Here is a 13,121-nt window from a genome sequence, read left to right on the forward strand (position 1 = left end):
ATCTTTCGCTGGTCCTTTTCCCTTCTCGTAATCTTCTTAAGCTTGTTCTGTATTTGAACTACATCAAATCCGCTTCCCCAATCAAGAATAAGTGTTGTTTGGGCTAGGAAGTAAGAACAGTCTAGGGAGACAGAGCGGTTAGAATCAGAGCTGAAGAGAAGCTTTGGAGCTAGGCGTTTCACTCCTGCAGAGCTGTATGCAAGGGATCTAAATCTAAACCTTAGAAGGTGCCTCAAAGGCCAGTTAGTCCAACATCTCCATTTTACCGATCAGAAAACTGAGGACCAGGGAGGTTAAGTTATTTGACCAAAATCACACAGACAGTCAAAAAGCATTTATTAAACATTTGCTATGTGACAGGTACTATGCAAAGTCCTGGGGACATAAAGAAAGAAAAAAATGCCCTGAAGGAGTATACATTCTAATGGGAGAGACAACACGTAAATAATTACGTACATCAAAGATATATACAGAGATAAAGATGACCTTAAAAGGGAAAGCATCAGTGGCTGAGGGGTTGGGAGGTCAGGAAAGTCCCTCAGAAGGTAAAATTTGAGCTCAGTCTTGAAGGAAGCCAGAACTACACTTTAGAAAAATTACCCTAGAAAATGAGTGGGACTAGAGTGGGGAGATACTTGAGACAAGGAAACCAACCAGAAATCTATTGAAATAGTCAGTTGTAAGATATGGTCCTACACCAGGATGAAAATTCTGTGAGTAGAAAGGGACATATATTATAAATGTAGAAGCAACGAGATTGGCAGTGTGTTTGGATCTGAAGAGTGAATGAGATCAAGGGGTTGAGAATGGCAAAAAGATTATAGGATAAATGGGATGATGTTCATTGCTATCCATAAGTGGTAGGAGCTAGAAATTAGGAAGGTGAAAAATCCTCCTGATTTCTCCCTGGCTTGAATTACACAGTATATTTGACCATTTTATTCGAGGGTGTGACCACTGGTGACAATTGCTAGTAACCAATTAGAAATAACTGAAGCAGTCTCAATTTACACCAAAATATTTATTGCATCACTATTTGCAAAGAACTAGAAGCAAAGTCATCGATTGACAAATTATAAACTAAACAAATTATAGAAGATAAATATAATGGAATATTACTATCCCATAAGAAATAGGAATAGGATGACTACAAAAAAGCAAAGAAAGACATAAATTTATGCAGAGCGAAGTAAGCATAGCCAAGAAAACAATATACACAGTAACTACAACAATGTAAGTGAAAAGAAAAACCACCACAAAATAATCAAAAATGAGTGTTGCAAAATTACAAAAAACAAACATGGTCCCAAAGAAAGAGACATAAGACATTTCCTCCAATTCCTTTGAAGAAATAGGAAGCCCACAGGTGTAGAACCTAGCATATATTTTCAGATTTTTTCAATATATTTTTCAGTTTTGCTGATTGCTTCTTTCTGTTAAAAAAAAATATCCTTTGTTGTATGGAATGGCTCTCTAGGAGAGGCTAGGGAGGGATGCTAGAAGAAATTTAGGAGATGTAAAAACAAAATATATATTAAAGAGAGAGATGTGGGGATGAGGGGAAGTAACTGAAGGAACTAAGTAGTCTAGGAAAACAATGAGGCTGGGTGAACTTTGTAGAACTAAGGCGCTCCCTCACCTGAGGTTCTTAAAACCCTAGGATGAAATAGAAAGTAGCCTAGCAATGATAAATTTAAATCCTATGGTTTGTAATATTAATTTTTACCAATTAATTTCAGTTGTAAATTTTTTAAATTTGAAAAAACTATAATGTTTATTTTAGATGGTGTAATACAACAGATATATATTGCCATTTATAAAATAGATGCCCCCCTCTCCCTAGTCTCCTTTTCCTCCTCTTCCTCCTACAGTCATCCTTTTCCAAAAGCTGTCTGCTGTTTGTATTTCTTCATCATCTATTCACTCCAAAACCTGCCAAGGTAATGGGAAGAATACCAGACTTAAATTTAGGAAATACTTGCTTTCAAATTCTAGTTCTCATATGTTACCTCCTTGGGTTTAACCTCTCGGGGCCTCAGTTTCCCCATCCATATAGTAGGGACAATTATACCAACTATTAACCCTCACAGACTTGTGGTGAAGAAAGCTCTATCCAGATGTAATTATTATTACTTTCTGCCCTCAGCATTCTGCTCTAACCTCTCAAAGGTCATCAATAATCTCCTAAATGTTATATCTAATGACCTTTGATCACTTCTCGTGCCCAGTTTACCCTTCAACAGTTAACTACCCCCTCTTTGAAACTCTCCTCCTACTATCCTATTTTTCTTCTTTCTGCAAGGTTGGAATAGGCCCGCTGCCCTGCTCTATATACACTGTATCTCATAGAACTTAGCCATGCATCATTTCAATTATAGCTTCTATGTACATGGCTCCCAAAAAGAGGTTTCCAGGCCTGACCTCTCCTCTAAACTACATGGCTTTCATGCCATCACCTCAAGCTCAAGATTGCTTTGCACATGGTAGGCATATGCTTAATAAATGTTTGTTGAATTGAACTGAAAATGAAGTTATCATTTTCCCCCAAAAAATGCCACCCAAATCTTCCCTACTCTTATCAATAGAACCATCATTTTTTTTTTCTCACAAAGACTTGGAACCTCTCTCTTGTCACATATATCCAACTAAGCACTTAAGTCCTGTGATTCTTCCTGCCTAATGTCTCAAAAAAAAACCCAACTCATTCATATAAGTTTATATAAGATTTACTTTCCCTACAATACTCCTATGAAGTAGGTAGTATACTTAATATTATCCCCATTCTACAGATCAGGCTGTGACACAGAAAGGTTAAATGACTTGTCCAAGGCACATAGCTAGTCATAAGTGATGGGGAATTGGAATCCATGGGTCTCTTGGTCTTAAGTTCAGTTCTTTTCCCTTGAAGCTTTCCTTTCCTTTTCATATTTTATCATAAAAGCATAAAATCATAGATTTAGAGATAGTAGAGAGGACCTTAGAGGTTATCTAGTCCAACCCTTTCATTTTTACAGTCGAGGTTACTGAGGCCTTATAAGAGCCAAACAAAACTTTCTTGAGGTCACACAAGCACTAAGTTGCAGGGCTAGAATTTGAACCCAGATCATCTGACTCCAAATTCAATATTATTTATATTGTCCCACATCTGAATTATTTTAATAGTCATTCTAGCTAGTTTACAATCTCAGAATTGTAGAACTGAAAGTAACCTATGACATAATGTGCTCTGACCTCTTCATTTCGCAAATGAAGAAGCTAAAGCTCAGAGAGGCTGTAAAGGGACAAATGTCACAGCTAGTTAACATCAGATCAAGGACCAGAACTCAAGTCTTCTGACTCTGTCCCAAGTTTTTTCCATTATATGAAGTTATCACTAGTTTCTCTGTTACATCCTCCATATCAATACTACATTAATCTTACTAAATATGGCTTTCATTGTGTTACTATAATAAAAAAAAACTTAATGGCTCCCCATTGTTTAAAGCAGTGGTCTCAAATCCAAATTTTCTGCTTTTTAAAATTAATTTAATTTCGGTAGGCCTGGATTTAAGTCTCACTTCTTATACAGACTGACTTTATGATCCTGGGTAAGTCATTTAACTTCTCAATGCTTCTGGATGAGTCTCTAAGACCATAAATTTCAGAGCCAGTGCCAATTGGCTTGGCAGAGGGAGTTTCATTCTCCAGGGAATACCCTATAACCAAGAAATCACAGGTATAATACCTATCACTATCCTGTAAATTAATAGTACTTAATATGTTTATACCACTATTATCTAGACTTTTATTTCACAAAGTTTGTTAACCAGAATTTGTATTCTTCTGAGTTATGGGACAAAGAACAACATAATATACTTTAAATAACAGAAGGATTAGTCTGAGAACCCTGGCCTGAGAAAATATACATTTAAGCCCTTCTATAATCTGCCCTCTACCTATCTTTTTCCAAATTTATCTTTTCCGTATGAACAAAATGATCCAGCCAGATTAGTTTATTAATTCTCTCTCAAACATACCTTTCACATTTCTACTTCTTTCTCTCGCAACCTGTAATGCATTTCCTTCTCCTTTCTACCCATCCAGATTCTCCCCATCTATCCAGCCTCACCTCTTGATGAAGACTCCTCAGTCTATTCTAGCCCATATTGATCACTCACTTTCTAAATTCCAATGGCACTCATTATCTGTACCATTCATGTGGCACTTCATTCGTGTTGTTAATTTTTTTGTGAAGAGCTCTCATTAATATCGGGGATACAGCAAGGCAATCACCACAGATGCCACTCCTGACCATAGTAGTAGGTCATTCATACAGCTGCCAATAAAAATACTAAAACAGCTCTATATTATTTTAACTTTAATGAATATGCTTTGTTTCTGAAATAAGACTATTCACATCTTAAGCACAGGACCGTACTTCTCTTATTCTTGGTTGTAGACTTCATAATACCTAGCACAGTGTCTTTGCTCAATAAATAAATAAGTAAATAGATACATATTGTCAAATTGATATGTATTTGATAAACATTTGTTGAATGATCAAATAAATGTACCCTTTAAAAGTTTATAAATTAAATTTTTGGAACATATAGTTTAATTTCAGTAGAAAAGATATCTATTCGGAAGAAATCTACAGTGGATCCCTTTCTTATGGTTGTTCAGTCATTTCAATTTGTGACCCCAATTTGTGACCCTATTTGGGGTTTTCTTAGCAAAGATACTGGAGTGATTTGCCATTTCTTTTTCCAGCTCATTTTACAGGTGAGGAACTGAGGCAAACAGGGTTAAGTGATTTGCCCAGAGTCACACAGCTAATAAGTGTCTAAGGCTGGATTCAAACTCAGGAAGCTAAATCTTCCCGACTCCAGGCTCTGCACTCTGTCCACTGTACCACCTCTCTGCCTAATGATTCCCTTTATAGAGCGAACAATGGTTTTGTAAACTTCAGATATATTGCAAATTCAGATTTTAGTATTAGAAGAATGGTACTCCAAGCAAGATACCTTTGCATTCCCTTCCCTACTGACTCAGACTCCAAAGGGTGAGAAAATCAACCAAACATTTATTAATTAAAAGCATCTCAAATGTACCTCATTCAGAAAGATGTTGAATTTGGTTTTTTATGTTTTTATTTATTTAAAGGTCCAAGGAAGGAATCAGAGTTTTCAAATTGGGGGGAGGGAGGATATCATCTACCTCAATTCATTTTACAGATACGGAAACTGAGTTCCAGAGAGGTTGTAACATATCAAAGAAGTAACCAGCTGGCATAAGTACCCAACTTTCTTGACTCCCAGTTCAGTGAGTTTTCTATGACCTCATTCTACCTCTGTGAACTCAGTTGTCAACTGAAAGTTGATATGAGCAGGATTTAAATATCTGAAATAAAGCATTATTATGGCAAGTCAGATAACCCATTAATTATTGTAGAATAAAAAACACCTCTGCATTCTCATTTCATTTTCAAGAAGTCAACTACGGGCTGAAATTTAGTTATAAGGTTTCAACTATTATTGATATATCCTATCCATGCAAATCCAATAGACAGAACAGTGTTTTAACTGAATTAATAAGAGTAGAAAGCAAATGTATTATGACACATTAATATATGCCTTTGAGACTTTTTTGGTTCCCTTGAGGAAAATCTTTAAATAACATGCCACATTAATTTACTCCTTTGCTATTTCCACTGCTGGCACCTCTGCCAATAGCTCAGAGCACTCCTTCTGTTGCAAGGTAAGAGGGCAGGAGCCAGGAGAGATTTGTAAACCTGTGAAGCTAAATGGAAAAGAACATTGCCTCAGCAATGGAATGGTGCATTGGATCCACAAAATCTGAGCAAAAACTCACCTCTGCCCCACCTCCACTGTTCATGGCAACCCAGGGAAAAACCAGGTTTTTGGCATGATTTTTCTTAGTGTAACCAAAGTTGAGTCACTGAAAAGCCTTCCTTCTCCAGTACCTTCTGACCCCAACCACACTACCTCAATTCCCTACTCTGCTACTGCCAATTTCCAATTTAATAATGCAAATCAGTGGGAAAATCAGGTTTCATAATTAGAATCTCTTTTTACAGCCAGCTTTTCAGGAATGTACACTGTGTATATGAAGGGATTCAGGTTTCATGTTGAAACAACTATAGCTATGAAAGGTGCCATAATACCATTTAACTTTTTCTAATTTGTAAATTTCCATAAGCTTAAATTTTCTTATAAGGGGGAATTTCTATTAGTGCAGAAATTGATGATAACTAAGGCTCATGTACTTTTCTATCAATTACCCTTAATTAAATAAGTAGGTTTTTTAAAAGATCAAAGTCCACAGTATTTCATATATTTAATATTTGCATTTATAATGTTAGGCTAATATAAATCTTTCTACATTTGCATATTTTCCTCTTTTTACAACTATATATTATGTAGAACTCTGTTCATTATACAACACAAAAAACATTGATACATGAATACGACACGGCAGTGCACATAATTGAACACGGTTCAGAACATGAAAGTTGAGTCTCATTTAATGGGAGAATCTAGTATCTCTTGATAGTCCTCCCTTTTTAACTTTCTCCAATAAAGTTTATAACCAGCAAGGATAAAAACACTAATCATGATGATTGCCCCTCCAAAGACATCGTAGACACTGGGGAAAATGTGCAGCACTAGAAGCTGTAAGATCATAGCCACCACAATCTCAAGGTGCTGTACTGTGCTGACCAGAGCTGGATGGAATTTATCTAATGCATAATAAACTCCTAGGAAAGCTGCAGTAGAACAGATGCATATGGCAATGAGATATCCCCAAGTTTCTCCATCTAATGGGATGATGGGTTCTTGAAGAATGAACATAGTAGATACTCCCCAGACTGTCCCAGTCCAACCAAAGGTAAATAAGGCAGTCCACATACTGATCTTCTCCCTGATGGACCTGTACACTATCATGGAAAGAGCAGTGGTCAGTCCTGCCATGACTGTCATGGTGTAACCAAATGCTTCTTTCCAGGCATTCAGCAAAGAGTTTTCTTCATCAACAATGTTGGGGATCATGACGAGGCAAACACCCAAGATACTGCTGACAACCGTAGCCATATCAACGTAAGCCATTCGTTCATCTACCAGCAAAAAAGCTAAAATAGCACTAAATACAGTGGTTGTTGCTCTCCACATTGTCGTTCCATTGCTGGGTGGAACAATTGAGAAAGATGTATAAGCACAGGTGATGGAGATGACGTTGCATACTCCGTAGAAAAAGAGCCGCAGTCTATATCCACTGGGTCCAAAAGGGGGTTCTTGGTAGTAACACACAACCAACACAGAAAATACCTGTAAGACAGATCGAATGAAAATCAGTTCTAGAGATGGCACTTTGGAACGATCAGAAACAAGTCTAGTGATAAGGGCCACACATCCATGAGCCAAAGCAGATCCAAACAACACTATCCAAGTCTTTCTAGATTGAAAAATATTTCTTTCTGCAAAGCTCTGAAATTGTTCAATCTCGTTGACTTTTGGGTCTTCAGTTGGTGGGGTTCGACTATCCATGGTCCCAAAGAAAGTTCTTCCTTTTCTTTTCACCTCACTCAGAAGTCCTTTCTTTGGATTTTCCTCCATAAAGCTTCCATAATCTTCATTTATTTCTTCATATCCACTATCTCCCGGTTGGGGGTAATGAGAAGTATATTGTACCATCACTGTGTTAGGGTGTATTTTCACACGTTTTTTAACCGGATATTTTTTGGAGGGAGAAGTATCCATTTCTTCAGGTAAATGATCTACACTTGAATAAAAAAGAAAAAAATAGATTTACACTTTTGCTCAGTTGAAAATTCAATCAATATGATATCTACATATCAATTCATTGGTGGAGAAACAGCTCTTATAGCATAAGTGAACTGGCAGCAGCAGGGATTGCAGAAAAGTCTCTAACTAAATTTGCCTTTTAAGAACCGTGAACCCCATGGAATGAGCCACCCATTTTCTCCTCCTGTCTTAGTCATCTCCTATAGTGTCTTTCTTTAGCACTCTAGATCTTTCTTTCTTTCTTTATATTAACAATTCTGTTCTACCTTCAACCTTTACTTGTCTAATTATTTCCTTACTAGACATTATTCTCATTCCAAATTCTAATCTTATTTTATGCAGCCCCCTTCCCCACTTATCCTGCAAGGAAAATACATTTTAAAAATAGCAAGTTTACCAAACCTTTTCTTTTTGCTGTTGGGTCCATTATGTCTGTATTATAAGTTCCAAATGCGGGGGGCGGAGCCAAGATGGCGGCTGGTAAGCAGGGAATAATGTGAGCTCCCTACGGAGACCCTCCAAAAACTTATAAAAAATGGCTCTGAACCAATTATAAGTTCCAAATGCCCAGTCACTCTATCTTCATGAAAACATTGGATATACCAGGATCATACTTAGGACATCCATAGAGAAATCTTATATCTGTGAGTGTTGAATAGCTAGTAACAATATTTGCATGCCCAGCTCTCCCTGAGTTAGATTTTACTTAGTCCACTGGATTATGGTGAAAAAAATGATATGGTCAGACCCATGCTCTAGGAATATTGCATTGGCAGCAATGTGGAATATGAATCTGGAAAATATACAAGTTGATCCTTCTTTTAGAATGTAAAGTCTTAAGGTAAGAGTCTTTTTCTTTTTGTTTCATTTTATTTTGTATTCCCCTTGCCTGGTACAGCGCCTTGTAAGAATATTTAAGAACCAATTAATCAATCAATTAGTAAAAGACTTCAGACTAAGTGCCAAAAGTCCTTGCAAGACAATTGGATAAACACAATATTTTTAGGTTTGCTGAGGAAACCTGCCTGCTAAGTTGACACTTAATAAATAAACAGTGTTGTTTTTTTTTTAATAGAATTGCCCCATGAGTGAAGCATTGAGAAAAACAATCAAAAACAATGAAAGCTTCTGTAGGCGTATTACATTGAAATGTTTTATATGTGATCTGGAGTGTCCCATTATTCGTCATATATTTTTATTATTCATTATTCATATATATTTTGTCTTATTAGATTGTTGTTAATTATCAGAATTATAAGAAAAATAGGAAGAACCGACCTTCTAGGAAGCAGTGTAATACAGTGGAAAGATAAGGATGCTAACTCAGGAGTCAGAGGCCCTTCAAATTCCACCCCAAATGTCAACTATCTGTGTGATGGTGGGCCTCAGGTTTTTCATCTATTAATTAAGACGTTGATGTTGGACTAAAAGGCTTCTGAGTTTCCTTCTGGTTCTACAGCTATGATCCTACTATCATTCAAATTCTAAACTGCTGTGAGTCTAGGTGATACTTTGTTCCTAATTTGGAATTGCTTTTATTTTATTTTTTTAATTTCAAATAGATTAATAGGATTTAGAGCTGGAAAAGACCTTCATGTCCATTCAGTCCAGACTTTCATTTGATTAATGAGGAAGGTGATGCTCAGAAAATTAAGTGACTTGCCTAAGATCACACAAGTAGCAGAGCTAGTATTGCATTTCATGTTAGTCAGTCAACAAGCATTTATTAAGTGTTTGCTATCTGCCAAACCCTGCACTAAGCTCTAGGGATACAAAGAAAAGCAAAAAAAGGAGAGTTTGAAGATTAAAGAGGGAGTAATCTTCTGGAGAAGATGGGATGGAATGGGATCAAGGATGCATGTAGAGGAGAGCCACCTCTTCGTGAGAGATGGAAAACATCTGAATTGTATCCGATGAGGAGAAGAGGAGAAAAGGAAACTTTTGGCAAATTATCTCAGTTGTTCCTCAGGGATCCCCTCTAAAGAGCAAAAAAGGAACTTTTCATCTGAAAATCTATTTAACTTCATGATAATAATTTTAAAAGAGGATATTTCTGAAACTTCATCTTGGTGACACTCTGCTAGGGAATAGCACAGAGGAAACCAAACTACTCTGAATATCCAGCCAGGAGAGAAAAAAAAATGTTTAACATCCTATTTGGCATGCTAGAGTGTGACTTAGACTGTCCATGTACCTTACCCAAATCTTAACCAAACCAAACTATTTTAACCCATTCTTTTCAGTGAACCTTCAGTACTCTTTAGTTACCTATGTTTCCTTGGGTAACCATATCCTGTTACGTCAGGACTCCCTCTGCTCCCTCCCCACCCCAACATTCTGCCCTTCACTTGAAAGCTCTCATTAGCCCATTCTTCTCATCAGCCACTTTAGCCACTAAACTCAATTCTTGTTGCCACCAGCCTAACTCTCATTCTTTTCATACCCCTAGTGCACCCTCCCCCCATTTCCTTCTATCACCCCACTGCCTCTCTCCATTGTGCCTTATAGAACCCACACTATGAAATGAATAAAGTACCCTTTGTATATGACACCACATCCTCCACTGCCCTCTCTCATTGAGAGTTCAGCTTTTATCAATCGTTTCCCCCTTCTTAAAGGAAATGGAGCAAGTAGAATGGGAATCCATGTTTCTTCTCCACCCTGTGCCCCATAGTCATCCTGGGCAATTTCAATATCTGTTTTGATGAGTATTCAGACTCTTGAATCTCATGGCCTCTCACCCTACTTTAACTCTTCAAACCTTTTTTATTCCACATCAGCTATAAATCAGCATCACATAAATAATATAAATCAGTAAATTGTGAGGCTTGTCACTTCAGGGGATTGTTTTACCTCCGAAATCCCGGCATTTCCCCCCTCCGTCTCTGATCAGAAATATCTCTTCTGCTCCTTCATCATACCAACCAAACTTATTTTTTCTAGCCTCAATTTGATATTTAATCAGTCAGGCAAGCTCAACGTCGTTCAGTCCATTAGCCTCATTCTGTCAACACTGGACTGCCTCCTAAACCTAAAATCCATAGTAAGTTACTTCATTATTGATCTCTTCAGCACTCTACCCTTATGCCAAACCTAGTACACCAATTTTGGTCACTCTCTACTGTCTCCCCTCCTGCTCCACTGACAAAAATAACTAGAACAGACATACAAACCTGGCTGAAGGAAGATTGATGTTTTCCAGTTTCATCTAACTCTCCTTGCTTCTCAGTATTCTCTCATTTACAATTTGTTGACACTTTAGTGTATTGCCCGTGACATTACTCCAAACATCTTCTGTCCTTAAGAAACCAATCCTTTGTCTCTATCTTTTGCCCTACCTCAGGGTTATCTATTTGACTTCTTTAAAAAAAAACAGATAGAGACCATCCCTACGGTCTCCCTCAAAAACCTTCATTTCACCTTAACATATCACTTTTTTTTTTTACATTTCACTCCTCCATCTGATCTCAAATGGAGAAGTTTTGTTTCTCTTTCTTGAAATTTCTGCCTCTATCTTTCTTCTGGAGTCCATCCAGAATACCTCCTTTAGGACACAATTATCAGAGGATGATAGATTTAGAGCTGAAAGTGTCCTTAGAGGTCATCTAGTTCAATCCCGTCATTTTACAGATGAGGAAATTGAGGCCTAGAGGAAATCGATGACTTGCCCAAGGTCACAGAGCTAATGTCAGAACTCAGTTGAAACAAAGAACCTCTGCCTCTAAATCTAGCACACTTTCTACTCTCTTGTACTCCTTCTTCGATGGCTTTTTTTCTCTTTTCTCTTCCTTCTTCATATATTGCCCAGGTCTCACTTCTCTTTAAGAAAAAAACAACAAAACAAACCATTCACTTGATCTAATTGCCCTTTTTTAAGCTATTGTCTTCTTCCTGCCTTTCCTTTGGAAAATAAACTTCTCAATATTTGGTCTACACCTGCTGCCTCAGCTTCCTACCCAGCAATTCTTTTCTTAATCCATTGTAGTCTGTTTTCCTGTTATGCCTTCTCTTTTTAAGATAACTGACAATTTCCTTCTTTCTAAATTGGTAGAAGACAGACAAGCTTCTTGTCACATAAAAAGTGTTTGTTTGCTAAATTGAACTGAAATTTGAAAAGAGAGGAAAAAAGTCTAGATAAATCTGAAAAACTTGACATATTAATGTAATTTAACCTTTTGACCCAGAATAAAACCCCACGGGGCAGGGAGCTGCCTTGTTTAGGTTTTTGGTATTGCTTGTGGTAAGTGAATTCATCTTCAAATTCTAAAAGCATTTATTAGGGACTCCAAAAGTGTCTGTTGGCATAGAATCTGGACCTATGATTTAATTGATATAGAGAACTCCTGAGTGATTAAACTTTTTCTAACAAAGCAGACTGGTACTGTCTCTGCAACTCATAGTCTTAAAGAGTTGTCTAGGGCTCTGAGAGGTTAAGTGATTTACCCTGGGACACTTTCCCCAGGTCACACAATCAGGCTGTGTAAGAAGTGGGAGACCTAGGTCTTCATGGTTTTAAGGCTATCTCTCTATCCAACAAGAATTCTGAAAATGGCAGCACCTCCCAGAACACTAGGCTTTTTTCTACCCTCGCCCCTATGAGATCAACTCTTGCAGAGAAGGCAATTACTATCTCTTCAGATCCTATACCCCAGACTCCTCAGCACCCTCAGGGACTGAAGACCTAGGGGAGAAAAAGATCTCCCCGCCAAAGTCCTCATCACTGTCAAATGGTTCAACACAGGACAGTTGTGAAGTTCAAATAAGGTAGTGGATGTGAAGCACTTTGAAAACTTTAGAGCATTATGTAAATGACAGTTATTGTGAGGAATATTATCCTACAGTCACCAGGCCTCCAGGCTGCTGATGACCTCATTCCCTGAGTCTTGGACTGCACTCCTGCTAAGCTCAAGCAATGTCAATAGAGCAATACAGGCTTGTGCTGGAAAATGTTTAAAAAACCAGCCTCTAGAGGAAAAAAAAATATGCATACGTGCTGAAGTTTAATTTGCATTTTTAACACTTTCTTAGGTCTATACAATCAATAAAACAATAAATCAAGCTCTGATTTGTAGCACTTACTGATCTCTGAGGTGTAAATGCTCACAATGAAAATGTAAGAACCAGATGGTTAGACATGACTCTACCATACTCTTGGTTCAACATCAGAAACAGATATGTTTTATCAGCAGAAATAACATTAAAGAAGATGTATTACCATCCACTTTGCTGTTGTGTCCTAAGGACTTTGGCCATTCTATCCTGACGAGGCTGAAACCTCCTGTGTATCTTGCTATTAGAATGTAAGCTTCTTAGAAGCTG

At 37.4% G+C, this 13,121-nt stretch overlaps 1 protein-coding gene across 1 annotated transcript; it reads right to left on the reverse strand.

The window, feature by feature from the left end:
* Positions 1-6,518: 6,518 nt before the first annotated feature.
* Positions 6,519-10,579, reverse strand: SLC35G2 (solute carrier family 35 member G2). The gene is made up of 2 exons (XM_036746235.1): positions 10,564-10,579; positions 6,519-7,774 (listed from the first exon to the last, which is right to left on the reverse strand). Exons 1-2 carry the CDS (start codon positions 10,577-10,579, stop codon positions 6,519-6,521), a joined length of 1,272 nt encoding a protein of 423 aa, XP_036602130.1.
* Between the last annotated feature and the right edge of the window lie 2,542 nt (positions 10,580-13,121).

This window comes from Trichosurus vulpecula, chromosome 2 (assembly GCF_011100635.1).
Source record: "Trichosurus vulpecula isolate mTriVul1 chromosome 2, mTriVul1.pri, whole genome shotgun sequence".
In the NCBI taxonomy this organism is placed as follows: Eukaryota; Metazoa; Chordata; class Mammalia; order Diprotodontia; family Phalangeridae; genus Trichosurus; species Trichosurus vulpecula.